A 25,643-nucleotide genomic window follows, 5' to 3' on the forward strand; every position below is an offset into this window, starting at 1 on the left:
CAGCTCTCCATGTGTCCCTTTAACATGGTGTCACATCCTCAGGCTTCTCGCACACGTACACGCGACACACACTGCTTTTGGGGTGTGCAGGTTATTTTGCATCATTTCATGGCAGTGAGAGCAAGGGATTTCCAGGGTAAAGCTTGGTTTCGGATATCCACGCAGCTGAATGTCACTCGTGGTGGTGTGTGTGGCCAAGATCTCCACATGCCCACCTTCCAGCACCGCAGACTGCAGGAATACCCTGGTAAATACTACCTGATGGGGGGGGGTGATCACTTGTAGAAGCGATTTTAAGGAACTAAGGGCGGCCGCCCTCCTCGCACCCGGAACCAGGTGGGCTCCTAGAGCCCCAACTTTCTTTTGTCCCCCGTTAAGGGGCCCACACTCCCACGCACCCCCAACTTCCAGCTGCTGGGGGGTCCGTGCGTGCGCGCGCATCGGGGGCTGCTGGGACTGAGTCGGGGCTCAATGCGTGTGCATGTGGACACGGAGCCGAGTGTGAGCGCGCACGATCGCATTCCCACACTGCAGCACGAGCCCCCCAGGACACCCCCCCCAGGACGCCCCCCCAAAACTAAGTGCACTTCTGGGCCCCAAAAGGACGAGGCCGGTGTGGACGCGCAGGGCCCGGCGGTGTCGCCATACACATACTGATACTCTCACACACACACGCGCGCGCGCGCGCGCGCCATACAACAACACACACACAGACACACACACACACAGCGTGCAGCACATAGCGAGCGGAAAAGACACACACAATGGAGATCCGAACGCCACCCCGATCCCCGCGACCCGGCGGCGAGAACAGAACCCCCGTAGCCCTCGGGATCGCGACTGCCACAACACTGACCTGCTCGGGGGGACGACGGTCGGCTGGATATGGGCTCGGATCCGAGTTAAAGCTACTTTCTATAAAACAAAGAGGCGAAAATGTCCGGCCAGTGCCGAAAGACACCGAACGGGGAGTCGGGGAGAGCGGCCGCGCATGCGCAGACAGAGCGGTATCGGAGGAGGGAGGGGTGCGGGAAGGGAAGGGAAGGGTAGGTAGGAGGAGGGGGGTGAGGGAGACGAAACGCTTAGTAGTGTGTGTCTCGCGCCCGTCGCTCGTGTCCCGTCACACTTTACACTGCTTATTCCTCCCCTCAGTTACACTCTGTGTCACTTCATTCATTATGTTTTGTGACTGAATACGGTTTTCATATAGTGCCATTGACAAAGTGACAGCACATGTGTTCACAAGTGTCGAGAAAGGAAGGCGAAGGCTAAAAAAACTACACGGAAACAGTAACTATACTGACCGAGGAAAGAAAACATACAGACCAAGGACCTGGATGCTGGAAATTTCTCTTTATACATAATAAAGTATGATGATATGTTTATATTTACTTATTAAATAAATAAACACGTACAGGTTGCTGCTCCTTAGGCCGGTGCAGTTTAAGTGTGCGGTGTTCGCTCTTCGAGAAAGTCTGTACACCAGATGTTTTCTACTTACTGCGGAGTGTGTCTCACACACACACATTCTCCATTTAGACACTTTTCATGCCCCATTCATGCAAATGTACTGTGATCATGTGGCTTTCCTCTCAATAAAATACCATTTTAACGTTCCTAGAGCTGAGAAGAGTGTAGCTGCTGAAACCTTCGTTTAAAAAATATACAAGACATGCTTAGGCTCTTCAAAGTAACAACGATCAACGAGACAAATATATTTGCCTTTGAAAATGTCATTCTTTCTCTGGGGAATTTAGTTTATTTTGAATTTCTCAATGAAACAGCATCCTTTATAGTAAAATATTTCTTTCACTGGTGGGAAGACAGCACCTGGCAGTGAAACACAGCAGGGGAGCAAGTGAGGTAAAAAACACATTATATTATGGTAATCTTGGGTGAAACCTGAACAAATATTCCCTTAATGTACACGATCAAGGAGTCGGCTTCTTTGCGCTACGTTGATTGCAACGAATGGCGCTCGCGGTGTCTTTACAGCACAGCCCATCTGCATGTGTTACTGACCTCACCCTGAGGGCAAAGGTCCAGTCCTGGTAGGTACCACGGTACCTCCAAAACCCCGCCCCCAAGATTACAGTCACCTCAGATAGGAGGCCTGTCAGTGGGGGCTGAATGTAATGGACCCTTGAGTGAGCTGGCCATCTGCTTGGGAGAAAGAGGAATTCCATTTAACCTCTCTGTATTTGTGGTAAAATCATGGTCATTATGTGACAGGAGTGAGGTGCATAAGCGCTGTGTCCAGGTTCCGTGGGATGGTGGTGTTCTCTCCAACGGTTCCTTATTTATTCTTTTATCTGGCACTCTTCTCCGAAGCAACTTACAATGTGAGGTTTGTACACTCGGCTGCTTACACCGATTCACCCTTTTATACAGTCTGGTCATGTTTACTATATCGGTTTGGGTAAGGACCTTGATCAAGTGTACTACAGCAGGATTTGGACACAAGGCTTTCAGCTGCAAGAGGACAGCGCTAACCACTGGACCAACAGGAGGAACATTCTGGAGAGGCTCCTCTCCACTGTACACAGGTTGGGTTCAAATGGGTCATGTTACCATGGTCTTGTGTGACTTTCCATTTGGCACTATAATCATCTGTGAGTCACCACCTCAAAAGCTCGACAGGGCAGGGCTCATATCAGGTTAAGGCTGGACTCGAACCTACAGCCAAAAGAGGTGGTTCTTACTGCAAACAAGTCTACTGGTTACTGTCACCTTGTAATCTGCAAGTATCAGGTGTCATCAAAGGTGAAGGAGAAGGTGTCATCAAATATAAAAATTATATTAATAATGTTTAATAATCTCACACACACTTTCAGAACCGCTTGTCCCATACGGGGTCGCGGGGAACCGGAGCCTACCCGGCAACACAGGGCGTAAGGCCGGAGGGGGAGGGAACACACCCAGGACGGGACGCCAGTCCGTCGCAAGGCACCCCAAGAGGGACTCGAACCCCAGACCCACCGGAGAGCAGAACTGCGGTCCAACCCACTGCGCCCCCGGCGTTTAATAATCATTATTGGCTTATTCAAGGTGGTAAGAATACATTGTACTTTGATTGTACAGCTTTCTCATGCTGTATGAAAAAGGTAAATTATTGTAAAGTTCAAAGAGGGGTCGGATAAAAGTGAATCACAGCGACACCGGATTTGATTGTAATGATCAGTAAATTAATTAAGTAAAAGAAAACACGTGATCCAAGATGTACAGAGTGTAAGTCATTAGTATAGACGTTATGTCGTTTTTCGCTCTCTCGCACACACAACAAACATTAACTGAGCGAGAGCACGTATACAGTTGTTTTCTTTATTCTCCAATAAAAATGTACACTGCTTTTCAGTAGGACTTTTAATTATGCCATGTTTCTAATTGTTTTGTAACTTTATATATATGATGTATCTAAATAATGCAATGTATTATAATGTATTTATGAATTTTTTTAAAAAATCCTATGTATTTATTATCTTAATATATAATGCATAATATTATAAAGAAACAGAAGTCAAACCCCAGGCAGCGTGACTCTGTCACAGTCTGTGTCTTTAACGCGGGAGTGGTTGAGGCACCGGGGCGGTGTCCTCGTGATTCACGGGCTCTTGAGTGCTTATGAATTGTTTTGAGTGGTTACTGTAATACGCCGGTTGGATCTCGGAGAGCCGCTCAGTCAAATCGCCGGTTCCCTTTCCCTCGGGAAACACCGGGGACTCCGCGTCCCGCTGCTACTTCACCCGCAATCTGCCGGTTAGCGTTATTAGGGAAGCGCGCGCGAGTCGGAGGGATCATGGGAGAGCACCCAGGGACTTGCTCGGACGGAGTTCGGCTCATGTCCGAAACGCGTGCCGGAACCGATCAGGACGAGGACGGCGACGGCGACGACAACGATGATAACGATGATGATCATAAAGATGATGAAGACCGCCGGCGGGATGAGGAAGGTGTGCCGCACGCGCCGCAGTTCCAGGTGTTCCGGCGCAGGTGGTTCGTCCTGTCCGTGCTGTGTCTGCTGAACTGTTCCAACGCCATGGTAGGTGGGCGTTTCTTTTTTTTTTAACTTTTACGCACACGCAGGGCTTGAAGTTCAAGAAACGCGCTGGTCACGTGACTCACTCATGCAAATAAGTCCTGGGGAAAGTCTTCCTGTGTTACGGGCAGACCTCGCTCTAATATGCTTTGTAGCGCTGATGCTTACTATCTTTTCGAAGTCATATTATGTATCACAGTTATCATTAGTGTGACAATTTTATTTAAAAAAAAAAAAAAAAAAAAAAACCACACGTCCGGTGTCGTAAGGTGACGTAGGCGCTCCCCGTTCGAACACCACCTGTAGGTACTTACCGAAATTGAGCCAGTAAAATTTCCCAGCGATATATAAATCATGCCATGGGTAAATCATTTTAAAGTTATTTTTCTCCAATTGTGAATCGTCTCCGACAAAGTTGACAGCTAAATAGGCTAATAATAATGCTCTTTCGTAAGGAAAATTCGAGACGCTGCCAGAGCAGTTGGCAAAAATGTGTGTAAAATAAGCAGGCTGCGAAAGTCCATTATTTCTTATTTCTTTGCGGGCTCCCCTGGGGTTCGTGTGGACAGCATCTCCGTTTAAAAAGACTGCGAGGGTCCAAGTGTGAGAAATCCCTATGAATGCTCATCCAACACTGACACCTTGCTGTATGTCCAGAGCTTCAGTTTAGGTAGTTAGGGTTGTGTGTGTGTGTTCATCACTGGAAGACCAGCAGCAGCGGAGCAAGGATGTCCTGCTGGACACGTGAAACCCCTCGACACCCCGTGTCAGATTCTGTCATCACAGTTACAATAATTTCCACAGCTCTCTGCCCAACAGTTCCTTAGTAGTTCTACATAGAGCCTCCCTGGGACCCTGCAGCTCCATCACCTGCACACCAGGTCATCCTCAATATACTCAAAACACACGGCTCCCCGTGGAGACGTCCGGAAACAACGCTCTGACGGGGGGATCCTCGTTTCCTGGATGTCCTGGAGTCGTGCGAAGTGGACCACTTTCTTTACAAACTGTCCTGCAAGATTCATCCATACTGAGGATGAACATCTTCCTGGTGGAACCACACAAGAGCCCACCTCTTACTGGATTATTCTACATTATTACTTACATATTCGTATAGCTCATGTTTTTCTCCAAAGCAAATTAGTGTTAGGTTTGTATACTAAGAGACTTAGAACTATTAACCCATTTATACACTGGAGTAATTTTTACTGGATTAGTACCTTAATTAGGGGGGCGCAGTGGGTTGGACCAGGTCCTGCTCTTTGGTGGGTCTGGGGTTCGAGTCCCGCTTGGGGTGCCTTGCGGCAGACTGGCGTCCCGTCCTGGGTGTGTCCCCTCCCCCTTCGGCCTTGCGCCCTGAGTTGCCGGGTTAGGCTCCGGTTCCCCGCGACCCCGTATGGGACTAGCAGTTCAGAAAATGTGTGTGTGTGTGTGTGTGTGTGTGTGGTACCTTGATCAATGGTACTATGGCAGAGTGGACTTCAAATCTGGTTTCTTTGATTATAAGTCAACAGCTGAATCCGACATAATGAGAGGCTCGCTGTTGCTGTATCCTCTTTCCCTTAATCCATGGATTGTATAGAAACTGCTAGAAGCCTGGTGCTGTTCACTGACATTGTGTCATGTTGGGAAGAGGACGCTCCCCAAAGCCTGTGTTCCAGCATCTTATCCAAGTACATCACCCCATTCCGTCTTCCTGCAGAAAACCCACCGTTTTACGGCTCCTGGAAGCTCCCCATGTGTTTTGAACATCGAGGGTGAGAACGAAGCCACCTGGGAGATGATCAGCACAAGAGAATGCTGGATTTCTAAATGATGGCCTCAAAGCGTCATTTTCAAATGACATAATCTTTTATTGCACGTTCAGCAAAAATTATGAAATACAGATGTGGTGCGGAGGAGAGGCAGATCACACGTGAGATGAGGCGTCCAGAGAAGATGTGGTGAATGAGAGATTGGAGTAGAAATGAGGTCATCAGTCAGGTGGCGGAAACCACAGTGCGGCACCATGATATTATCATCCGCAGTTCTCCGCTGCATCAGCTCTGCTCCGCAAACTCAAAATTTCTGCCTCTTCCTGCTGGTTGTAGTTACGTTTCCTTTTTCAGAGGGGGATGTTGGGTGTCGTGAATAATTCTGTTTTTTCTAGGCTCACATTTGTTTTGGGCTTAGTCGATGCCGGAACACCTCCCCAGTGCCTCGTGCCAAAGGTTATTCTCCATACATTGATAAATTTTATCTCCCTACACAAAATGAGAAGTGCTCTCACCCACAGGGTCAGCTGAGAAACACTCAACTTTTCTGCTGACTGGTGTTCATTCTCCATCTTTCTGCCTGTCAGAGTCATGTGATTGTCAAGGAAGATGTTTCACTTCCTTCCCCTTCTCTCTGGCAGGGCCAGATTGTGCCGTGGCTCAATGGAAAGATCTCAGCACAGAAATTACCATCATTTCAAAGTGGGAAGCTGCATAGAAAATTTAACTGCTAATTAAATTACCTCCTCGTTGACAAGATGTCATGATGAACATCAGAGATGGTTACCTGAATATCGGAACACTGTTTTGTCTACACCCAAAGGAACAATGTCAGTCTATTGATTAGTTATTGATTGGACCTAACAATGAGTTGCCATCTATGTTGAGGTTGTGTTTTTTCCCATGTTCTCATAGACTGAAGGTTGTTTTGCTGTTTGAGTTTGTCTATTTTGGTTCCTACCCTGTGTCCAATGTTGATGGGATTGGTCTCCCAAGGCCTTTAGTGGGTGAGCTGGTTCTGATGATCCTTTATCAATAACCACTTGTTCAGGGTGGACCCACAGTAGTTCTGTCCTGGAGCCATAGGGTGTGAGGCAGGGTACACTGGACAGGATGCCAGTCCATCACAGGGCAATCTCTCACACACTTACACACACTAAGGGCTATCTAGAGCCACCAATCCATCTTGAACACATCTTTGAATTGTGGGAGGAAACCAGAGTACCTAGAGGAAACCCACACAAACACAACAAGAATGTGTAAACTCCACACAGACTGAGCCGGATTTGAACCCACGCCACACTCACAGCCCAGGAGCTCTGAGCCACCATGCAGCCCACAGTAGTTAAGATCTCTCATCGGCTAACATTAGCAGGGCTTTGCCTGTGTTTGAATCCACAGCTGTGGCTGAGTTTTGCTCCGGTGGCAGATCAGACAGCCCAGTATCTGCGGGTCTCTGTGGACCAGGTCAACTGGCTCTCCATCGTCTACATGGTGGTGGCCATCCCTGTGAGCTTCATGACCACGTGGATGTTGGACACATGGGGACTGCGTGTTTCGGTAGGCTGGGGTCTCGGGGGGGGATGAGAAATTGATACCGATGGCTAAAACGGATAGATGTCGAGAACAAATGAGAAACGTCATGTAAAAAGGTGGTAATTGTGGTGTCTCAAGCAAGGCTACCGTGTTGTTCCTAGGGTAGAGCATATCTGTTAAATGCGGATTAAATATCCATAATTTCCTTATGCTCAGCAGTGTCCATCTTGCTGGTTCTGTATGGGAAATTAGAAAGGGGTGCAGAAGGAGCTCTTGAGTGATCACCGTTCCCCCTCTGCACAGCTCGTCCTGGGTTCCTGGCTCAACATGGTGGGGGGCATCCTGCGCTACATAAGCATCCTGAAGCCAGTGCCAGCGGTCATGTGGGGCTTCCCTGTGCTCATGTTCGGCCAGACCCTGTGTGCTCTGGCCCAACCGCTGGTCATCTTCTCCCCCACAAAGCTGGCTGCACTCTGGTTCCCAGTGCACCAGAGGGCCACCGCCAACATGCTCGCCTCCATGGGTGAGTCCATGAGCGCCGTCCTCCTGGACTCCCCGGGGTCAAGGGTCAAGGAAGGCGGTTGCTAGAAATAAGGGATATTTGGCATGGTGCCGGGTGGCCAGCAGCCTTCAGTCATAACATGAAATGAAAGGGAAAAGTGTCAGGTAGTGGAGAAATAAAGCATGTCAGAATCATGTGACAATGAAGAGAGTCCATCAGAGTCATCGCTATAGTCTGCTTGCTTATTCTGCAGTTGTCCATGTGCTCCAAAGTCGCTCTTTCAGAACGCGAGGCTCTATAATCACTGACTCTTAAAGAGGGTAATTTGATTGACGTTTTTCCTTCTGATCCGCAGCCAACCCCGTGGGACTGCTGTGTGCCAACATCCTCTCTCCCCTCATAGTTGAGAGCACCAACAACCTGCCGCTCATGGTAAGGCGGCAGGAAAGGGGTTCAAGGTCCAGCACTGGGCTGCGCTGCTACGCGCCACTCAGGGCTTCACATTAATTTTTGGTGTCTGGTCAACTGCAGAACAAGTGCTTTTTACATTTTAGCTGCCCCATCAAATTTTGCAGCCAACCAGTTTTGGAACATACCGGAATGACCAAAAGAAACAAATCTCGAGGTACAGATATGTGTAAATTGTAATGAAAGCGAGGCAATTGGGTTTTTTATGTGAAAGGAAGCGTACTTACAAAAAAGACTGTAACACAAAGAAATAACCTAAAATAACAAGATTTTGGGACTTCTTTGCATTATTTTTTTGACAAATTTGGACACATTCTAGTTTTGCAGTATATTTCTGGATACTTCTTCACATCATCATCAGTTTAGCTGATCCGTCTCTCCAAAGTGACTTACGGTGTTACGTTTGTACACTAACCTATTCATACAGCAGGGTAATTTTTACTGTATCAGTTCAGAGTAAGCGTCTCAACCAAGGTACTACGGAGTAAGTTGCTGTAGTTGTGAGTCTGGACAAAACTAAAAGAAGATGCTAAGAAAGACTGGACACCGCAACCTTGTGACCACCCTCTGAAATCCACCGTACGCCTCACTTGCTGTGTCTCTTTTGCTCCGCAGCTGGGAATTTATGCCGTACCAGCGGCCGTCGCTTGTCTCCTAGCAACGCTGGGTATCCAGAGGAGCGTTCCCCCGTCACCTCCCTCTGCCAGCGCCGAGACCTCCACTTCGGAGCCCTTCTTCCAGGGAATGAAGCTGGTGAGGAGTCTGGGGTAACGTGTCACACAGCAGGCAGGAGGTGGCATAGTGGTTAGATCCATTACTTTTGGATGCAGGACCCTGAATTGTTACACTAAAAATTACTTTGCTGTATAAATGGGTGGATCGGTGAGAGCAGCTGAGGATTCCAAGTTGTCTTGAAGAAAAGCATCCAGATAAATGATCTTTGCACACATCCCTCTATCACTGGCCGCTTGGCAAAATATGTCCTTGCTGGTTGAACTGTGACATCATGCTCCTTGGTAAGGCGAAAGACCCCGGTAACCCAGCGCCGTGTGACGGTCTGTGTTTGGTGTGGCCGTGACCCCCCCTGTCCATTGTCCTTCCCTGTCCGTCCCCTTGCTGTCCAGCTGCTCAGGAACCGGCCGTACATGATTCTGCTGCTGTGCTTTGGTGGCGGGACCGGCGCCTTCACCGCCTTCTCCACGCTCCTGGAGCAGATCCTGTGCGTTAAGGGATACACAGACGTGAGTCCCCCGTCCCTCACACGCGTGCTGGGGCTCGGTTTTGGTTCCTGAGGCGACCGACAGTGGTTCATGCTCCATATTCTGGGTTTTGGCCTCCCGCTCCAGGACTTTGCAGGACTGTGTGGGGCGCTCTTCATTTTCTGCGGTGTGCTGGGCGCTGCGATCGTGGGGCTCTGCGTAGACCGAACAAAGCAGTTCACCGAGGCCACCAAGGTCAACATGTCCCTGTCGGCGCTGGCGCTGACCGCGTTCGCAGTGGTGAGCGGCGGCGACCGAGGGAGACTCTGAAATGTAGGCAAAGGATGTTTTGGTTTGGATGCAGTGGCCCCCTTCCTTTGCTCCGTCCTCCAGGTATCCCAGATGCAGGACCAGAGGGTCGCTGTGGCAACCGTCTGCTCGCTCCTCGGCTTCTTCGGCTTTGCCGTGTATCCGATTGCCATGGAGCTGTCGGTCGAGTGTTCCTACCCTGTCGGGGAGGCATCTTCTTCTGGTCTGATCTTCGTATCTGGGTACATCACGTTCCGCCTGAATAGCGTTCCCCTCTGAGCACCAGCTGCTGTTTTTATAGACATTGTCTGACAGTGACCATGATCCCACATGGACCAAGTGGCTATTTAGGGATTTACTTTATTTGTTTAGCTGATGCCTTTCTTCAAAAAGACGTACAGTGATCTGTCATTCACATATCTGGTTATTTATCCATCCATCCATCGTGTATGAATTTGTTTGACAATGATTGAATATTTCATAATGGTAAGAATTCAAGACCATTCATTTAGGTGAAGAACCGAATGATTTCAAAAAAATTATATTCTATTATTAGTATGAGCTCCAGCAAGTGATGTAGTGGATTGAACTGCCCAGTTGTATAAATGGGCAAATCACTGTAAGTAGCTTAGCGTACAAACCTAACATTTTAAGCTAAATGAATGATGATGATGATAATTTCCTGAGATGGTGAAGTAAGTAAACAGGGTGAATACCTCAGGTAAGTCAGGGGTACTTAATGACCCTGCTGGTTTTTAATCATTTATTGCTTTCCAATATAGCTCTGTTAATATTCCACATCTTGACCTTCTCCGAAAATCTTGAACTTCTTTGAATTTAAATGACTCATCAGACAGGTCCAGTCCATCATCTACACGATGGTCCTCCAGGCTTTGACCCAGGAGTTGGCAGATTCCCCCTTTTCCACCTGTGAGGCCTTGAGCTGGAGAGGTACAAAGGGTCCCTGGGGAGGGGGATTCATTGGGGGGGGCGGGGGGGGACAGGAATGGGGGACAGGGCACTTCAGTGGGAAATGCATGCAGGCCAAGTGCAACAGAGCTGATGGAGACAGGGTTCCAGAGCAGTGCAGACCATGATGGAATAAGTATAGTGCCAAACAGAGCCATGCCATGTTACGCCATGCGGGCTAATCGTTAAGGACACACCTCCTCCTATTAAGTTGTTTCCGATGAGTTGGTTGCACCGCGAACTGAGACCTCTGCTGATCGGACTTATTTTCTGTGTGATTAGTGGGCAGCTCTGCTTATATTCTTCTCGTAAGGAACGTGCTGTGGCTCGCTAGCGTAAACCAGTAGCCCCTTCTCCGGAGTGGCTGCTAAAAATACCCCCATGCGTCTGTCAGGGAGATGTAGGTTCTTAGCATCATCGACTTCCCGCGCTGACGACGGGGGATGCTGCAGGGTTGTCTCTGTCCCGCACAGAGCGGCCCTTCTGTTCACAGGCTCTAGCTGACAGACAAACAGCGACCGTGTCTTGGTGGGGTTTCGGGAAATCTGAATGGTAAATGCTGAACTGCCCACGCGGGGGCCGCAGTCTTAGGGTTCATTCGCCGATGTTTCCCCTTTACACCCGCCTCGCAGTTCCTGTGCTGGTGATGGCCGGTCTCTGCAGCCTGGGCTCCTGCTGCTTCCTGCTCCTCTTCCGCACGGACTACAGGAGGCTCCGCGCCGAGGGGACCAATGAACAGGGACCGCAATACGGCCTTCTGACTGCCTGATCGCCATGGTGACACTCTGGCGTGAGACGAAAGGCCGTAGCGTAACCTGAACATCTAACAGGGCACATGGACCGGTTAGTGATACACACTCCTCTGTCGTCAAGTGGCAAAGTTTATACTCTGATTCACAGGAAGGAACTTGACCATAAACTTAAAGGTTTCCCACATCTCGCAAGGTTGCCTTTTTGTTTGTTTATAATTCTGGACCATGAACATGATACGAAAATCCGGGTACCGTCAGCCTTCATTTATTACTTTTTACTTACTTTACTTAATTAATTACTTACTTTTTCCAGCAGGGAATTGAGATTTTTTTCTTTTTCTCTTCATGAGTGTGTGTGTGTTTGAGTCCCTGCTCTTCGGTACTCCAGGGTGCTGCACGGAAAATACAACCTGTCAGAGTTCCCCAATAGGAAGCCTGTGTACTAAATAAGTTGAAGAACTGAGCAGCAACCTTGAAAGTGAAATATGCATCCGTCAGTGTTTTGTGTGCCATGCTGTTTCTCCTTTGAAGTAAAAAATTCCTGTGTTATTTTATGTTATACATTACATGTTATGTATGTTTTGTAGAATAGAAATGGACAAGCATTGGGCATGAACATCAGGGATATGGGGATGGGCGAGGCAAATGTTTTTTGCACTTTATGCTGTGAAAATGGCTATAAAATATGTCCAGATGTGGTTGTTTCAGGGCGAGTAGTTTTTTCCCCCCCAAAGAGGCTTTTACAGAACAGGGTAATGCAATTTACTTGGTATTATTTTTGTGGTGTGTACCGAAGATAGCAAATGGCACTGTGAGCTGTACAAAAATGAAGATAAGGTGCATGAAGAGAGTTTTTGCATCTGGTTCATTTAGGAAATTTAGTTTGGTAAAATCAGGACCGATTGGTTAAGAAAACTACTGTTGTATTACGATGGACACATCTCAGCAGGATGCCTTCATCAGCACACATATATGTTCATATTTTCCAAAGGGTTCTGAGTACCCAAGCCCTTAAACCCCCCCCTTATACTAAGAGACATCTGTTTTTTTCCCCCAAAATATGTTTGATTGTTAAAAAGCATTTTCAGTACAGATACAGAAGTCAATACCAAATGAGGGAAGGTGAAAAATGATTAAAGTGTTATTTCTAAACTTTAAATTCTTACCTGAAACACCAAATGTTACTCAAATATTTTAAGTTTACTTGAAAGCCACCTGGAGCTACTGCATTATGCAAATATTAAAGTTAATATTGAACACTTCAATCACAGGACTGAAAAACACTGACAAAACTTTATTATTGTGCATCATTGTCTTCTACGCAGACCTCAGCCAGAAACTGAGCTGCTAAAACAGCTCTCAACAAGTCAAGCAGTTCTTCAAAACAAATTATTGACATTTGACTTAATTTATACAAAGTAATTAAGAATTTCTGTAAAATATTTGTCAATAAATGTTTTTCTAATACACAGTGTAATGGGTGTGTGCTTTTCTTCACAAAAAAAAAAAAAAAAAAAGGAATATTTCTAGTAAACAGAAAAAAGCTGTTTTTACCACTTCCTGTTTAGTTGTGACACAAACTCAGAATTTAGAGAGATGAATAATGGTGACAGGTGGCTGTGCGTCTTTACCAGGGTTTTACTTCAGCTCTGTTCTTCCACGTCTCCTTTTCAGCTTCAGGTCCCACAGCTATATCTGACCACCAGCTCTTTGTTGGCAGTGCCCTGTGTGTGGGCTGCAACCTTTCCCCACCCAGAAAGGAGGCATACAGCCCTTGTTGAAGAAAGCAAATCGACTGTAGTCTGTACTTTGGTAACTGGCTATGGCTTGGATGGTATGAATCCAGCCACCTATCCTCCCCCATACAATATTATGGTTAACAAAATGAAAGTAAGAAACTACATATGATGGAATACACTACAGTGCTGTAACCAACTCACCTCCCCCCAAAAATAAAGCAGATCTGAATTAAGAGGTCTTACTGCTTTAGTCCTATTTCCAGTGGTTTTAGAAGATCATTCACTCATTCAAACCCAATCTGTGTCCAAAATGATTTATTTGCATGTGCAAGCTGGTTATAATGTTATTGCAGGTTTATAACTAACATTTAGAAGGCAGGTTAGACATGTAAGGCCTCATCATGTTGAGCAAGTTTCTCATTAGTGCAGATATTAAGACAATGACTGCTGGGTAAACCCATTCAGTTCAGTGGGATAGCAATGCGTCTACAGCCAGTGAACACTTTGTGGAACAGACCAAGACAGCCCTATAGAAGTCTAGAAATGTCTTAAAAGGAAGATGAGACTAAGTTACTAAAAAGGCAAATTGTTACAAGGGCAGGGAGAAAAAAGAGAAGAGGTACAAAAAATAGAGTAGCATAAAGATGGCTGTTGCTGTGTGTCTCGAGACTATGACAGGTATGCCATGGGTATTCGCTCCTTTTCTTCTTCCACTGGCATCCTGGAGCTGCCTATATCATGTTCAGTACTGGTTACGGCCTACAAGACAGTCAAAGGATATGTACCCTGATGCCTACAGGACTTGATCATTCTCTACACCCCAGTAAAGTGTACTCCTCCATCTCTGACCACTTCATGGACACATTCACAAGGGGTCTAAAATCAAGAGTCTGTTGATTCTTGGTTTTAACCCCGGTGTGGTGGAACATACTCCTCCTCTTCCACAGAGCCACTGAATCCCTCCCAGGTATTCAAGAAGGGTCTCAAACCCATCTCTACGAGACCATTTCTCTCCTGATCGCCTGTCAGCTACATAAGTCTTTGAACACCATGTGCTTTGTTTATCTATGTACTGTATTTGCTATTTGATACTTTTAGTTGTGGCTGAAACTCAAAAAGACCAGAAAGATGCACATACTCCATTAAAAAAAAAAAAAAACACTCCAGTCTATTTCATCACTAGCACAAAGGCAATGACAGTTTAGAAAAGACTTTAAACAACACACACGAATCCACCTTGCTGGGAAAGATGCATATCATCGCACTTTATTTTAGTTCCGCAGTTTAACTCAAATAAAACTTTTAAAACATACTACATTTTGAAAGTCTACCCATTTATAAAGAACAAAAGTACTAGTCTTCGTTGGAACGGGGAAATGAACACACTGGTTAGAAAAATCCAGTTTCAAACAACAATGGGGATTCTGCAAAGCGTCCAGCTACAAAACCAAAGTAAATTGTATTCCAAATTTATGCATCTATGATATTGCTTTGAAAAATGCCAACCCCAGTTTTTCCTTCTTTTTAAGTTAAGACCTGTTATGGCGCATAAAAAAATAAAAAATGAATGCCTGCCATCTAATAGAAATCTTGATACAAGAAATTCCTCCTTTTCTGTGGTGGACTGGGTTCTCCATCTACCTGGGGGGTGGTGATCATGCCTGTAGGGAGCAGAACTGCTGGTACACTGCAAGGATATGATGATCCAGCTCTGCGGTGAACAACAGGTTCTCCAGGGTTCCCATGTACTGCTGGATGGTTGCGTGGTGCTGTACATGTACAGGAAGCTGTGATCAGTTACTCAAATGGCACACATTCTCCATAAATATGCAGGTATCTGCTCAATAAACCAAGTATTTACTTTGAGCTAAAAAGTACACTGGCTCCTTGTGACATGACCAGTGTTATAGATGTATTAAGTCAATTTTCAAAGATGGAAAGTTCCTAGTTTATTTGTAATTACCTTTTCTTTGCTTACCTATTTTTTAAAACTCTGTAGTGGAGCAAATGCAACTTGTTTATGCACAATAGATAGTAGTAACACACATCCGAAGAAAACAGGAGTGTAAAACAGAGTTAATCCAACTAACTCCAACATTTGTTTTTTTTTTTTTTTTTTAACTGCTTGCGCTTCGTGTTCCTGAGGACTGCTGTGGTTAGTAAAAAGATAAGTAACATCTTTGTATTTTTTGTCATTTTAAATTACTTTCAATTTTAATGTATCTTAAAGCTAATAAATATATTAAAAGACACACCCTGCAGGAGTCGAATGCCACTTCATTCTCCAGTAATTAAACAATTAAGATGAGGGATTCCAGACCTGACCAGTAAATAAACTATTATTCACCGTTTACGGATTGTTACTTAATAGCAAAACAAGATAAATTATCATCACAGAAAGTCCCTGTTGTGTCATAAGGAGAGGAGCCAGTGTACTTCTGAGTGATATTACACATTAGCATTAAATCTGAGAAAATACACATCAAATATATGATTCCAAAGCATAAATCTAGTAAAAGTGAGAAATTCTGCCCAGAAGATGGAGTCAACCAGTTAAGATGTCCTAAAAAAGGGATTAGTCAAAGAAATTAATGAAAATATGCAAGTAAGAACTTGGCAATACTATACGTGAGCCAACAAAGTGGATAAGGTTTAAATGAGGGCATTCGTGTTCTTCTCCCCCGCTCTGGTAAGCAGCCCCGACTATGCATGGCACAGTATGCTGGTTGTCTTGTTAGAGTAACGGACGAGAGGTACCATGAGGAAGATCTGCTGCAGTCTCTCGATGCAGTTCTTGTACCAGGGTGTGTTGAGGTCTGTGCCGCCCGTCTCGCAGCGTGCCAGATGCTCCGTCAGCATCATAATGAAGCGCTGCTCAGAAGAAGCAGAAAGGGGCATCTTAGAGTCCAAAAACATACCCATACATCCTCAAAGATAAAGGACCACCTCATAAATTATGCCATTAGTTGGGATTAATATTGATATGTGAAAAACTCTTGTAATTCTTATTACCCTGGCTTTACACGGTTTCATTTATTCTCTGAATACGAGTCTCCTCATTACCTTTAATTTACCCAGGGATTTTACTGTTGTTGATACTGATAATTACGGCTTCTAGTCCCTTACATATTTCTTTGTAGCTTCCTGATCAAAGCTCATTTTCATAGATAAAAACTTTCATTTCACCCAAGTGGCTGTCCGCTTGCTCCTTTCCTCAAAGGATGACCTAGTTTGGTCCTGGGAGCAAACAAAGTGAACGTGGACCACAGGGCTCTGCTGACCTGGAAGATGACAAGAAAGAGGTTCTTCTGCTCGCTCTGTGCAGACTCAACCTTCTCCTGCAGCCGTTCAATCTGCTCCTCCAGCTGGCTGTCCTCCTCCATGTCTTCCTCATCCCCGCTGTCCTTCTACAGCAAATTATATGCATGCATTCAACAGCCACTACCAATTTGCCAAAATTATACCAGTTCCTTCAGAAGCCTCTAGGGGGCACAACACCTGCATGGGGCCCAATATTATAAAAGCAAGGTCTGAATACCTTCTGATGCTGCTTCTCCAACTTCTCTTTGGAATCCTCCAGCTCCTTCTGAATCTTCTGAACATGCTTGTTCATCTTCCTGATGGTGGAATGCAGAATTTCCCACACGTAGAACCTGTTGAGCAAAAACGACTAAGGAAAAGTTTCTCCTTCTGAAGCAGATCTTTTTTTCCCCATCAATAATGCTGTCAGAGGTGCATTCAGTGATGGACTCACCTAGTGAATTCATGAGTCATGTCTTGAGAGAAGATCCAGTTCGCCACAGCCACGCAGTCTACAATCTGGGTGCGGATCATCTTGTCCACAAGTACAGAAATCATCTGTTCAAGAGATTGCACTAGATTAAGTTGTGCTTGAAAGGGAAGACTGTATTTTACTACTACAATTTAGAGGTATGGTTTTATATTCAGCGTTTAGAGGTGAAATCTGACTCTGCATTACTTAATCTGAGGAACATAAAGAAAAAGTTACAGCCCGCTACGGCTTTTCATCTCATTTCATATTGCCGCCTTCTGCACCTGTGGGTGGTTCTTCCACACGTCGCACACCACCCGTAAGATGTGCAGCTTGCCCTCATCACTCTCCGTCAGGGTCTTGAGCACTTCATGAAACCTGCAGGTAGTAGCAGCAACCCTGTTTGTCATGTGCTCATCGATCATCAACAGGGAAAAGAACGGGTTGCCACATAAGGTGACAAATGCACAATAAAATGAAGAGCCGCTTTTTGGTTATTAAGCTATTAGCACAACACAAGCATTAAAAGACTAAGCAACTGATCAGTGGACTTACTTTGCCAAGGCGCTGAAAGAATGACTGAAGGACTTGGCAGCCAAACTGAGCAGAGTTTGTAGAAACACATCTATCTTGAGGGGGTTAAAGCTCTCACCCTCATCTGAAGGAAAAGAGGAGACCTGTGTAAGAACAAGATGCACCCTGCAGGGGTCGAGTGCCACTTTGCCCTCGAGAAATGTAACAATGAGGGGTTTCTAAACCCAAGGCACTCTGACATGGTTGCCAAAACATTTAGAGGCATATTTCCATTGTTAGAACATATCACCTATTTCATAAGTATCAGAGGTCAACATGCTGATCCTGTACAATAAATCACTGCAACACTTTTAGAAGCAAGAATGCTAATCAGTGCCAATGCTATGAATATGCATGACTGTCACTCAAGTGCCCTGCATTTTTGCATCATATTTTAAACAGACTCTCGCAGGAAGAGAGCCTTTTCTCGGCTGGACGAACCATCATCATCCTCGTGGTTGGGGTTTGGTACATCCTTCAGGAGAGTCAGGATCTCCTCGTTGGAGGCTCGGTTTTTAATGGCATTGCCGACAGTGATAGCTGCATTGTAGCCAGGCAATGTACCTATGGAACATGCCAAGGTTCTGGAGGTCAGAGCAGACCTTAATATATGTTATAATAAATATGTCAAAATACAGGATTTACAGAGCTAATACATGTCATTTCTATTATGACAAATTAAGACTTTTTGATCAGTGAAATTCCATACTTACTGCTATTTTCATCTTCATATTTATATATAAAAAGAGGATTGGCTGGGATCAGAGGAGCAAAAGAAGGTGGTACAATGTCCACTATCCGCTGGTGGTAAGAAAGCCTGCAATGAAGACACAATCAGCTAGATTTCAGACCATTTCACCCCAAATGGGCAGAACATGAGCTGAAAGAGGGTGTTTCTTTGCAGTACATTGAGTTGTGTGCTTCCAAACTGAGTTTGTTAATCAGACTGGTACCTCATGCACTTCTCTAGAACTTCCCTGACAAATTTCGCCTTCGGTTTTTCAGGATCTGCTGTCAAACAGTCAGCCCTGGAGCAAAAAACAGACAATTAAAATAAGAAAACATTTCTGCCAGGCAGTGACATTGGCAGCTACGGTAAAGCAACATTTGAGTCACTGGCTTTTTTTAATATTACAAAATGCAATTTGCATATTTTAGTATTTTAGTTACCAGTTTTAACACATCATAGAAATGAATAGACTAAAGAAATGTTTCAATTATTTGCCTGAAAAAAAGCTCAGAAAGTAGTTTGAACTTAAGGGCTATTTCTGCTCTTACCAATCATCCCAGCTCCACCTAAACTGAAAATTGCTCAGATGGTGGGAAAACCAGTTGACAAGCCTATAAGCAACAACAGAGGTGACAAATGAATAAAACATTCACACAGTCAGAAAAAAAAATTTTGGTTGATGCGTTGAAATAAACATGAATCTTGTGCCTATCCAGCCCAACATTTCATAGGCATACCGGTCTACACAGGTGATGTTCATGGTGTCCAGACGCATGTACATCATCTCTGTGGCTTGAGCCAGCTAGTAGAAAATAGTTAAGGATGACCTGCTACAGAAGAGACACACTGAAACTGTGTTTAAAAAAACAGTAAATGCCATGGAGGGGCCTGCTCGCTGGCCTCTGGAGACTAGGAATGTCAGGGTTCAGACAGCCAAGGATACGACTTGGGGCAGGGAACCCGGCTGCAGCTTGCACAATTCAATGAGCAGGGTGGTGTACATGACTTCCACATGAGGGGGACAGGGCAGCTGGAAGAGTTCCCCAAAAATGACCTGGCCAGAAGGAAAGGTGCACATTCCAGTGGGCGGTGGGAGACCACATTGATTCTCAACACAAAATCCTTCCACTACAGCTGGAAACAACTAATGAGATGCTTTTGGACATACATCCAAATTGGTGCCCTCTTTCACCTACCTCCACAATGTGATAGTTCAGGGGGATCTTGCTTTTGCCTGGATAGCTCAGGAGCTGAGCAGCACTGCAGTAAAAATACAAAAAAGCATGCTCCTTCAGTTACACTTGTTAAATTATTAATTATTATTTAACTGGCACCTTTATTCAATGTGACTTACAATCTTACAATATATTTTCCCATTTAACAATTCATCAAAGTCCATCAGAGGGCAACAGGTGGCTCACCATGTCTTCCTTTCTTTCCAGTGGGTCCGGATGATGCAATGGAGGTTCTCCTCGATAACGAACCTCTCAACGGAGTGACTTCCAGGCATTACGGGGCCCTGGGAAAGGGTCGGCCCATGTCAGTTACAGGCACATGCAGAGAAAATAACAAGTACAAAGACTGTCAACCTGCATGCACCATACTATGTTAAATAAACACAATGAATACCTGTGTCATGGGAACACTGAAAAATCTTGGTAGTCTTACTATTACTACTTTATCGCAAGGACCATAACTCAGATTCAGTTGTAAATCTGGTCATCTGACATCTGAAAATTTAGCAGAAAAACTGGCAGAAAGAATACAGACATAAGAATTATTTCTCCTGGCTAGTTTTTTTGTCAGCATGTCTAGGAAACTACCCAGCTAACAGGGATAACATTGCTTTGTGACCCTCTACCACCCCAGTCGGTTGTGCAGCACACCTCAGGGGCGTCCGTGTAGTCAAACATTCGGAAGATGACATGGGGCATCGGGTAGACGGCACTGTCCGAGTGAGGTGGTGGTGTGAAGGGGGGCAGGTTGTGCTGCAGTGCCTCGCACAAAACGCTGTCGAAGGCGACATAGGGCCGCAGGATGTGGCGCTCCTGCCAGCGATCCTTCTTCAGCTTTTGAATCTGGGCCCATAGACAGTCCAGGTACTGCAGGGGAGAACGGTGATGAGGTCTTACTTTCAGCATCACGCATGATTACAAATAAGGTACCATTTCACAAACGCCTCACAGCTGAAGGCTGACACACACACTACATAATCCACCTGGGCTGTGTGACTGGCAATGAACATGAACCAGAGAATTACCAGTTAATTCCATGAACACTCTAGCATAGTTAAAGACAGGCAATACTAAAATACTAAATCCGTAGTTTTATTTTTTAAAATCAATATTGATCTTATCAATGTTTATTAAAAAAGTCCTCCAATACCCCAAAGTGCATTTTGGGTGAAGTGGTGTGTGTGTGTGTGTGTGTGTGTGTGTGTGTGTGTGTGTGTGAGAGAGAGAGATTCTCCTGTGTTGGACTGATGTTCCATCCAGGGTGGAACTTGCCTCACACACTATGCTTTTGATATAGACTCCAGATCACCGTAAGAACCTTCACTGGACAAGTGGTTATTAAAAATGAATGAATAAATCAATTAAATATGCCTTTGCTTCTGGACTAGATCAAAAGCAGCACTTTCTGGCAATCCAATCAAGTACTGAAAAAAAATCCTTACTTCATTCATGTCTACTTCATTATGACAGAGGAAGTTTAATTAAAGATCCCTCTTATCGGTTTGTAAATAAAAGTAATGTCTCACAACACGCAGAATTTCATCTGCTCAGTAACAGCAGATGAAACACTTAATTAAGTGGAACCTGACGCAGGGCACCGCTGGGCCGCTCAATAATATCAGTTCCCACGTAGCGCTAACATGCTCATTGCTCTCTTTCGCAGTGTGCGTTCACCATTAGGATAGAGGATTTATTTTGAAATCCTAACATAATGAAGACGCGTGTGCCTCCTTGTGGAGGGAAATAAAGCATAGGGTCCTGAGGAATGAAAGAGCTTGAGATTTCACTTCCTACCTCCTCCTGTGGATGGGGCTTCTCCGCTGACCATATCTGCAGCATCGCGACGTGGGTCTTTTGCCGTCTCCTGAACCAAAGACACGTGGCTGTTACTGCACCCACCCTAGACGGACAGTATTTAGACAACTGCTTAAGGAACAAAAGAGAATGAACGCGGCAATCAACGTACTTCAGGTAGCCATCGATCTGGCTGAGCAGTCGATCCATCTCAACATCCTTCTTCTCATAAAGCTCCTTCCCCACCCAAGGCAGCGAGGACAGGACGGCATAGACGTACCAGTCGCAGCGCACCTGCAGTGCAGAACGTTTGGTCAAAGACTGGTGTGGGATCTTACTGTCATTCTTAAGTATGCCAATTCCTCCTGTTACGAATTGTCAAGTTACATATTTTTAAGCTGCTAAAATGTTTTAGTTTATTCATTTTTAATTGTATTTTCTTTAGTCTTCCATTTAATAAAATGTGTCTGTAGCAAAGCAAACACAAGCTGTGCTCACCCAGTGAGGCACAAATGGCATTAAAAAAATACCCAATCAAGACAGGGACCTTCTTAGATCTATTCATTTAGCTAATACTTTTCTACAAAGCAACTTACAATGTTAAGGTTACAATTATTATTAATTACAAACTTACCACTATTTACTCATTTATACACCTGGGTTTTTTTTTTTTTTACTGGAGAAATTTAGGGTAAGTACCTTGCCCAAGGGTACTATAACCGGAGGTGGGGACCAAACCTGCAACTTTTGGATCCAGAAGCAGTAGCTCTAACCACTACGCTACCGGCTGTCCCGATGAAATGAAATGACAATGAAACTCCTTTCAGCTCATACCTGGTGCACCTGAGCGCTAGCAATCAGTAACAAGAAGAAGGTGGGACATGGTGCATAAACGGGACAAATCAGTCAAAAATCTGTACTGATTAAGTTTGTAATTTAAAATTAGTTTATCACAGTATAAAGTCAAATTTTATTATTAGAAGGTACTGCTTATGTATTCGTCCCATCCTGGGTGTGTCCTCTTTCCCTCTAGTCTTGTGCCCCGTGTGCCAGGTTAGGCTCCGGTTCGCCACAACCCCGCTTGATGGGACAAGCGGCTTCAGGCAACGTGTGTGTGCGTGCGTATTTATGTATTATAGCTATATCCAAGACTTTTACAGAACCAAATGTGAAAATAAACCCAGGGACGTCTGCTTTTACTGCTTATGAGTTAGTCGTAAAAAGTGACTGAGGTCATGAAAAACATTTATTCATTTAGCTGACGCTTTCTCCAAAGTGACTTAGAATGTTAAGTCATTTAAAATGATTTATCCATTTACACAGCTGGGTATTTTTACTGGAGCAGTTTAGGGGAAGTACCTTGCTTACACCTAGTACAGTAGGTGAGATTTGAACTGGCAACCTTCAAATCCAAAGGCAGCTGAGTTAAGAATAAGCATCTCACCCCAATTGCATTCATCAGCTAGGAAGCCAGTGAATTGTACACCTTACATACAGCTGCATGTAAAAGTACAATCATTATTAATTATATCTTGCTTCAATCACTTCATATGGTTTCTGATCACCTGTGGAACGTCATCTTCCTGGGTGACGCACACAAAGTTCTCAAACAAGGCCACCACGGAGGGCGCAGCAATCACATGGCAGTTCACTAGGTCGCAGAGGAAACGAACCTTGGAGAAAAGACAGGAAGAAAACGGCGCTCATTACCAAGCATCAGTGAAACTGGCTACACCTGGAAATACCTCTACTCCTGTCAGTGAACGAAAACTTCTAGGCACCAAAACCAATTTGATAGAATGTTCAGAATTTGAAAGCAAGCTAAGAAAGAATTTCTCAGTTGAGATATTGCCACTATTAAATGATGCATACCAGATATACAGCTTCACTGAAGAAGTTGGACTTGAGCGTCTCTTTGAGCTGTCGTATCATGGCCTCGACAAACTCGCCGCCAAAGTTGTAGTTGCGCGCGTTGAGCAGACCCACGAGCGTCGTGTAAATCGTCAGTTTCTCCGGGAGCACCCTGGCCCTGTGGACATCACCGCTTGAAGTTAGTCTACACCATGTTTCTGACACATCCACGAGGGTCGTGGAGTGGTTAAAGAGGAACAATATCAATAACCGTGCACCAAACTTTGAATACAGTCAACTGGATATTATGTAGTGCTGTAAAAGAAATGAAAAAGGATGACATTGTGCATGTGCCAGGTATCAGTGAGTGGACACTGAACACCATTACAGACATTCCTCTAAATATTAGACAGCTGTAATGCAGCAACAAGCTTGCACACTTTCAATATTTTCATGTGGTTTACCAATTTATTTCAAATAAATTATATTTTTGGTAGGTTTCTCTCATTTTGGCTGTGTAATGAGTTTTTGTGATTACTGTATTTTATGTGCTACTCCAACCCCTTTCCCTCACTGAAATTTATTTGTACTATGCAAATGTGTAATTTTAAAAAAAAAAAAAATGCAACATCACAGCAGAACTGACTTTTCTCAAAATGTATCAAAAATGTATCAACTCAAAAGCAATACTCATCAATATCCAACATCACAATACTAGAGAACACTGTTCAGAAAAAACTGTCCACCCTGGACTGAATAAATCAGCATGAGATACACAAAAATATAAGAAAAAAAATCTGCAAATATATAAGGAGTAACATACACGGAACACAAGATGCGCAGGATTTTGTTTTTGTAGTTGGGCAAGTCTGCCTCCAAGACGCCAGCAAGGCCTTCCAGGTTGCTTTCGAGGGAGGATGTGCTCTGTAGACGATCAGCAAGCAGAAATTAAACAAATGACTGACTGAGGTCATCATACACTGGACACGCCATGATGAGGAGATTAAATTCTGCCAAAAAGACAGGTATGACTGGAAAAGAGAAGAGGAGAGCAGCAACCAGATGGCAGGACTCTCAATGACAATGGACAGAGCCTTTTCAACACTGAGGACACAGATGGACAAAACTCGATATATGTTGACGCTGAGTTGAAAGAGTCGCCTTTATAGCACTTAACATTCAGTTTACATTTATTCACTTAGCAGACGCTTTTCTCCAAAGCGACTTCCAATGAACTCTACGTAGTGTCATCAGCCCACAAACCTTATTCACCAAGGTGACTTACACTGCTAGATACACTACTTATAAGGGGTCACTCATCCATACATCAGTGGAACACACTCTCTCTGTGTCACACACACTATGGGGGAACCTGAACAGCATGTCTTTGGACTGTGGGAGGAAACCAGAGCACTCCAACACAGACACAGGGAGACGTTGCGAACTCCTCGCAGACTGAGCGGGGGTCGAGCCCACGTCCTCTCGCAACACCCGGGCGCTGCGAGGCAGAGGCTACTCATTGTGCCACCGTGCCGCCCAACGAAAGACCGAGGGCAAAACAAAACTAACGCGGAACACGATCCACGCAACCCAAGAGCGACGATCGTGCAAGATGTCCAACTCGTTAGTTGTGGTCACTGGTAAGTGAGAGCTCTGGGTTGTTGGCTTTCGGAGCGTCCGCCTGCGACAGCCACTGGCTGGATGACCAGGCCATACTATAGTCTATGGACAGGTGGACACCAGTTCGTCCCCCTCATGACGCGTCCGCCCCCCCCTGCCCGCCCCGGTCCTCCACCTTCTCTCCCACTCTGCAGATGAGCGACTCCAGGCGGTCCTCGATCTCCACGGGCTCCGACGTGCGCCGCCGTTTGTGGGGCTGACCTCCTGCGAACACAAAAGACAAGTGAACACCTGCTGTCAACTCACAAACTCGTTTAGGAGGGCTGCGGAAAATGGCGCGCAAAGCTGTGCCTCTCTGTGACTTGTTTTGTTGTGTCGCGCGGGGCTCACGACACGTGCTGCATCCCTTCAGACAGACCGGTGCCAACAGTCGCGCGGCCCTGGCCCAGTTCGCGCAACGGACCATTTTTAATAAAATGATTTGAGCGAAATCGAGGCTGCGAGCTCCGGCCGTGACGGGAAGCGCCAGCGCTGCGCTGCGCGAGCGAGCCGCGGCGGCGGCGGCGGCGCGCCCGACCTCACCGTCGTTCTCGTCCGCGTGTCGTCTCCTCGACATGTTCGCGTAGCCGGGGCACTGGAAGTAAGCAGAACCGCAACGCGAACGGTAGCGTCCAAGCGGGTCGTATCAGTCGCGCGCACTTCCGAGAGCGCCGCAGGCAAAAAAAATACCGCAGTGTGATGGAAAGAGTTGTGTGTAACCGGGAGGTGAGATTGTTGCAGGAAATCACTTCCGGGGTCATAGCA

General features: G+C 45.5%; 3 protein-coding genes across 6 annotated transcripts in view; 1 reads left to right on the plus strand and 2 right to left on the minus strand.

The window, feature by feature from the left end:
• pcgf3 (polycomb group ring finger 3) overlaps window positions 1-983 on the minus strand; it is a 34,294-nt gene extending 33,311 nt beyond the window's left edge. For both annotated transcript variants that reach the window (XM_029252257.1, XM_029252256.1), the window contains exon 1: window positions 857-983. The gene's annotated coding sequence lies outside the window, so the exon portion shown is untranslated. The remainder of the gene's footprint in view (window positions 1-856) is intronic.
• A 2,417-nt stretch (window positions 984-3,400) lies between these two features.
• slc49a3 (solute carrier family 49 member 3) lies at window positions 3,401-12,897 on the plus strand. Of its 2 annotated transcripts, XM_018759526.2 has the most exons (10): window positions 3,402-4,039; window positions 7,192-7,350; window positions 7,630-7,849; window positions 8,184-8,260; window positions 8,912-9,049; window positions 9,421-9,537; window positions 9,643-9,795; window positions 9,889-10,046; window positions 10,658-10,755; window positions 11,406-12,897. In XM_018759526.2, the coding sequence occupies exons 1-10, from the start codon at window positions 3,797-3,799 to the stop codon at window positions 11,540-11,542; spliced, it is 1,500 nt and encodes a 499-aa protein (XP_018615042.1). In that variant the 5' UTR covers window positions 3,402-3,796; the 3' UTR covers window positions 11,543-12,897. The 2 variants fall into 2 exon arrangements, with proteins under 2 accessions (XP_018615043.1, XP_018615042.1); XM_018759527.2 differs by lacking the exons at window positions 9,421-9,537; window positions 9,643-9,795 and having other exon boundaries at window positions 3,401-4,039.
• A 196-nt stretch (window positions 12,898-13,093) lies between these two features.
• On the minus strand, window positions 13,094-25,629 carry ncbp1 (nuclear cap binding protein subunit 1). Of its 2 annotated transcripts, none has more exons than XM_029252539.1 (23): window positions 25,422-25,629; window positions 25,015-25,103; window positions 24,043-24,143; window positions 23,241-23,397; window positions 22,934-23,041; window positions 21,541-21,662; window positions 21,369-21,438; window positions 20,226-20,441; window positions 19,761-19,858; window positions 19,536-19,599; window positions 19,283-19,393; window positions 19,077-19,141; window positions 18,888-18,950; window positions 18,563-18,637; window positions 18,323-18,426; window positions 18,051-18,173; window positions 17,592-17,694; window positions 17,321-17,414; window positions 17,019-17,122; window positions 16,803-16,917; window positions 16,546-16,668; window positions 16,022-16,135; window positions 13,094-15,033 (listed from the first exon to the last, which is right to left on the minus strand). In XM_029252539.1, exons 1-23 carry the CDS (start codon window positions 25,453-25,455, stop codon window positions 14,920-14,922), a joined length of 2,367 nt encoding a protein of 788 aa, XP_029108372.1. In that variant the 5' UTR covers window positions 25,456-25,629; the 3' UTR covers window positions 13,094-14,919. The 2 variants fall into 2 exon arrangements, with proteins under 2 accessions (XP_029108372.1, XP_029108371.1); XM_029252538.1 differs by having other exon boundaries at window positions 16,546-16,671.
• Window positions 25,630-25,643: the final 14 nt, after the last annotated feature.

Source organism: Scleropages formosus, chromosome 5, assembly GCF_900964775.1.
Source record: "Scleropages formosus chromosome 5, fSclFor1.1, whole genome shotgun sequence".
Classification (NCBI taxonomy): Eukaryota; Metazoa; Chordata; class Actinopteri; order Osteoglossiformes; family Osteoglossidae; genus Scleropages; species Scleropages formosus.

Excerpts from the sequence above, each read along its gene's own strand:
- ncbp1 (XM_029252538.1), bottom strand. The coding sequence starts at position 25,455 with ATGTCGAGGAGACGACACGCGGACGAGAACGACG. Across the intron at positions 25,104-25,421 it reads ACACGCGGACGAGAACGACG|GAGGTCAGCCCCACAAACGG; the intron begins GTGAGGTCGGGC and ends TTGTGTTCGCAG. Across the intron at positions 18,638-18,887 it reads AGGTGGAGCTGGGATGATTG|GGCTGACTGTTTGACAGCAG; the intron begins GTAAGAGCAGAA and ends TTTTTGCTCCAG.
- slc49a3 (XM_018759526.2), top strand. The coding sequence starts at position 3,797 with ATGGGAGAGCACCCAGGGACTTGCTCGGACGGAGTTCGGCTCATGTCC. Across the intron at positions 8,261-8,911 it reads CCAACAACCTGCCGCTCATG|CTGGGAATTTATGCCGTACC; the intron begins GTAAGGCGGCAG and ends TTTGCTCCGCAG. Across the intron at positions 9,796-9,888 it reads CGCTGACCGCGTTCGCAGTG|GTATCCCAGATGCAGGACCA; the intron begins GTGAGCGGCGGC and ends TCCGTCCTCCAG.